Here is a 4,582-nt window from a genome sequence, read left to right as displayed (position 1 = left end):
TTACGTGGAGCAGTCTAATGCACTGGAATCCTAGAACACTGACATAGTCTAAAATGATGACTTATAGAAGATTACTTGATAAATTAATAATTATCTTACTCAAAAATAGAAGACTTTTTTTAAAAGCCTCGTAGCTTCCAGATAAATTGTTCAGTTCAAAATTCAATTATTTCATGAAAATTCGTCTGTGCACCATTTCTCTGACCACCACAACATCACTTAACCTCTGTGAGGTCTTGTTCAGATTCATCCTGGTTTGAGGTAGTTGCATAGTGCAACAAAACCACCCTGCATAACGTCTTGTATGGGTTTCAGAAGGGGATTGTGTACAATGTGGAGGCCTTTGTCCATGGGGTGACAGGCCAGCTTCTCCAGTCTCTGGAGCAGGTACAGCTCCGCTGGGAGGCTATGGAGCTCATTGAAATCCACGTTTAGCAGCTCCAAATGGTTGAGGGAACATAAAGTATTTGGTAAAGAGTGTAGGTGGTTCCCTTCCATGATCAAAATCTTCAGGTTCACCAGGTCCTGGATCTGGTTGGCTATATTCTCCAGGCGGTTGCCAGCCAAGTGTAGAAACACAAGACTCCTCATGGTGTAGACACAGGTGGGGATGTGGACAAAATGATTGTGACTCAAGTTGAGCTTAGTTAGTCTGCGCAGGGAAGACAGGTTTGTTGGGAGGGTGCTGATCTGGTTGTTGGCCAGGGTCAGCACCTCAAGCTTTGTGCAGGAGCCAAGTTCATCGGGAACCTTGGGTGAAACAAGAATACAGCACATAGATATGAATTTGTCATTCATATCACAAACACCCACAAATGTGGGAAGTGATATATATCTGTTTGACATGTGCTGACCCTTTCTGGTTTTATTCCATAACCCGCTGCAATGATTCAATTATTCTCAACAGATCTGTGAAATAATACATCTAAAGGTCAAACTGCTTCTCACAGTGATGTCATCCAAATTAATTATTCACATAAATATAGCTCAAGGCAAGGTGCCTGCATACAGTTTTATTATACTCTAATTGATTTTAGATTAATATGTTTGGAGAGGGTAAGAACTCATTGGAAAACTGCAGCAGCTGTTATGAAGCAGTCCCTCATTAGCTATTTTAGTTCAGTGGTCAACAAAACGTGTCCTGAAGATATGCATTCCAACCAGGTCAGTTCTAACGCAGTTCTAACTCCATTAAAATGCATCAGTTTGGTAGGTGGCAGGGAAATGTTGGTCTTATTGAATGGACGAGCATTTTCATTCACTTGCAAAGTTATCTAAGCTTACCTCAGTCAACCGGTTGCGGTAGGCAAATAGCACCCGCAGGTTCCTGAGCAGACCGATTTCAGGTGGCAGGCTGGACAGCTGGTTGCCCCACAGGTTGAGCACCACCAGGTTCTGCAGGGCACCCAGACTGGAGGGCACCTCACATAGGAAGTTAAGGGACATGTTGAGTTTCTGCAGCTCCCTCAGCTCCCAGAGCTCTTCTGGGATCTCTTCAAGGCCCCACCTGGCAAGACTAAGGGTGCAATAGCCCAGGTGCTTAGTAGCACGCTTACGGATACGATCAGCTGACGACTGGCTCTCCGCTCTGGAAACACCACTATTTCTCCTGGCCTGATTCTCCTTCGGTCCTTTGTCAGTGAAGTGTCTGGACTGCCTTCCTCCCATTGCTCTAAAAATCACTTGCTGAGTTCCATGGACAAAACATCAAAGAACTTGGAGAAATGCTGGAAAAATGAAGCTTTAGAGGTTGCACCCAGTGACTGTTGGAGATATCCTCAGGAACCTCTTTCATATACAAATATTCCCCAGCAAAACAGATGTTGGAGCATGAGTCCTTGTGTATGTCTGTCAGTGGAAACATCCAGATCTGCTTTGCACCTCCCTGAACAGTCAAGCTGAATGGAGAGGGCTGCATTCAGAGGTCTTACAGAGTTTTAGTGTCCACCTGCCTCTGTCACTTAATAGAGAGAAGGAGAGACAGTGAGCAAGAGAAGGGGAGACTAGTATCGTAACAGTCATAGGACAAGCATGGCTACATAAAGACAAATGAAGGAACGCTCACATTTTCATAAATTCACACATGCACTCTAATTCTATTCTCCCATTTTGATAAATAGAAGAAATTGAATTTATGAACAGGAAGTTAATTTAAAAGCTTTCATGAAAAATAGATTTTTGTTGTAAAATGGACTTGAACCAGGTTTCCTCAATTCATTTGGAGCAAATTTACAGTTAATTAACAACCTGTCACGACTTTGGGCCAGAAGGGAGGGGAAGAACAGAAGCGAGGCATGCTCTGACAAAGGATATTTATTATAATCAGAGATCAAACCAGGCTCGATGGCTGAAAAGGAAAATAATAGACGTAAACCGGTCTGAAGGCGTGTGACGTAGTCAGGAACCAAACGAACTCAAGGTAAGCAAATCCAAATTAATGTCACCCAGTGGGTGTTGCTGAACTGCTTTCCTGAGTAATCATGCCTAAATGACATCCGCTGAGATTACTTAGGACTTCATAATTAAATGCCTCGGCACTGGCTGTGATCCTCCAATGGCCGCATCGAGACACCCAAACTCCATCACTGGCGTAGGGGAAGACGGCAGCAGCAACCACAGGGCTCCGGCTCTGCGGTCGCTGGTGGACCTCCCTGGCACCTGAGGACCCGGACCCTCAGGTGGCTTCCCTTCCTTTCCCCTGCCATGCAGGCAGCTCCTCAGGGCTCCTGCACACAAGAGACAGGGCTGTGCCATCTGGGCACGTGCAGCCTGATACTGCACGTCCTCCTTGCCACCCCAACGTAAGCAGTCCCGGACCTCCGGAGAGTGCTTACCTGACCTCAGGGAGGTGCCATTTGAGCATATGCAGGCCTTGCCCCTGCATGTCTCTTCTGGATGCTCCTGCATTCCTCCTTGATGTGCGCAGTGAGGTGTTCCCCAACTGCCTAGGGACTGGAACCCATACCATGGGGCGGTACTTTCAGCGCCCACTCCTGGCTGGACTCAGGGGCCTCCTGTGGCCAAGCCACCATGGCCTGGACTGCCTGTCCATATGCAGGTCAGGGACCTCTTTCTTGGGGTTCTGCTCAACGGTGGCAGCGCCACCTGGTGGGAGAATAGGGGGGTAACATGGGCAACATACGGACACCTAACACACGCATACACAGACAACAAAACAGTCTGGCTCTAGCTCTCGCCTCTCTGAGGACCCTCCCACCACCAGCTGGCATTGTGGAGGGCGGCTTCTCTGTGCTGGTGTGGGAGGCTGGCACCTGACAGGCACTCTTGTCATGACCTGCTGGGGGCTGGCCCTGTGCGGTGTGGGGCGTGTGCAGGTGTGTGGTGACAGTAGCAGTCAGCTCCCCCTGCACGTCTGAAGATGGTGGGAGGCGGGTGCGAGAAGCTGGCATTCAGTGGCTGCCCGATGTTGGGCATGCTCAACAGGTCCTTATTTTGGCTTCTGCGCTTCTTTTGATGGTCCGCTGCATGCACGAGACTTTACCTTCCATAAAAGTGAAGTGATTGTCACATGTGATACACAGCAGCACAGCACTCGGTGCGCACAGTGAAATTTGTCCTCTGCATTTAACCCATCACCCTGAGTAAGCAGTGGGCAGCCATGACAGGCGCCCGGGGAGCAGTGTGTGGGGACTGTTCTTTGCTCAGTGGCACCTCAGTGGCACCTTGGCGGATCGGGATTCAAACCGGCAACCTTTTCATTACAGGGCGGCTTCCTTAACCGCTAGGCCGCCACTGCCCCATCCTTGCATTGTTTTCACCTGACATAAAAGTCCCACATCATTTTGTTGTTTTGAGTTCCTTTTTTGTTTTCCCTGTTTTTTGGCCCATGTCCCGGTTTCTTAATGTTCAATAAATAATTTTTTGATCCCAAGATGTCCTGCTCCTGCACTTCCTTTCCCCTTGAACCCAGAGTCATGACACATCCTAATGCTACATTTCCATTACAAACAAACAGTACACATTTGGGTTGTTTAAGCACACTTCAAACTCAAGTTACAGTGAGTCTTGTTTGCACTCAAGCTATTTGTTAAATGGCAGCCTCCAAAGATTTGCTGTCTTAGTACTTCTAATGATGCCATTTAATGGAAAGTTAAAAATATTGTTAATCTCATGAATAGCATTTGGACAACAGTGATTCTGGTACATATGGATTCGATTTATGATCCCTTCTCTTATACCAGAGTACATTAAGCTTTAATATGCAGAGTACATTAAACATTAATAACATTAAGCATTAAGTTATTTGATAAAGATTTTTAAATTCAAAGTTGTATGCCTTGATGAAATGTGTGTTGTACTGACACTTTTTTTTGCATGTGACCAAAAAAATTATTGTGAGTAAAATGTTTTAAAAATTTGCAATTGAAATGCATAAAAAATGTTTTGCATTTGCCAAATTAGCAAGACGATTGAAGGTGTGCTTTAATAGGCATTTCATTTAAATGTTCCAGATGTAGTTCAAAATGGGTGTGTTTTATGGGCTTGACGTCATTGTGGACCTGTGTGCACCATATGGTAACATTTACACCAGGTAACATGAACTCTTTGATTGTAGCCACAA

The 4,582-nt window shown here is 46.0% G+C and overlaps 1 protein-coding gene across 1 annotated transcript; it reads right to left on the bottom strand.

Annotated features, from left to right (window-relative positions):
• LOC114787796 (leucine-rich repeat-containing protein 30-like) lies at positions 1 to 1,668 on the bottom strand. The gene is made up of 2 exons (XM_028975673.1): positions 1,285 to 1,668; positions 1 to 750 (listed from the first exon to the last, which is right to left on the bottom strand). The coding sequence occupies exons 1-2, from the start codon at positions 1,666 to 1,668 to the stop codon at positions 247 to 249; spliced, it is 888 nt and encodes a 295-aa protein (XP_028831506.1). The 3' UTR covers positions 1 to 246.
• Between the last annotated feature and the right edge of the window lie 2,914 nt (positions 1,669 to 4,582).

This window comes from Denticeps clupeoides, chromosome 4, assembly GCF_900700375.1.
Source record: "Denticeps clupeoides chromosome 4, fDenClu1.1, whole genome shotgun sequence".
Lineage (NCBI taxonomy): Eukaryota > Metazoa > Chordata > Actinopteri > Clupeiformes > Denticipitidae > Denticeps > Denticeps clupeoides.
Note: the sequence above shows the minus strand (reverse complement) of the source record. Positions and strands in the feature narration are given on the sequence as shown.

Excerpts from the sequence above, each read along its gene's own strand:
- LOC114787796 (XM_028975673.1), bottom strand. The coding sequence starts at position 1,668 with ATGGGAGGAAGGCAGTCCAGACACTTCACTGACAAAGGACCGAAGGAG. Across the intron at positions 751-1,284 it reads ACCGCAACCGGTTGACTGAG|GTTCCCGATGAACTTGGCTC; the intron begins GTAAGCTTAGAT and ends GTTTCACCCAAG.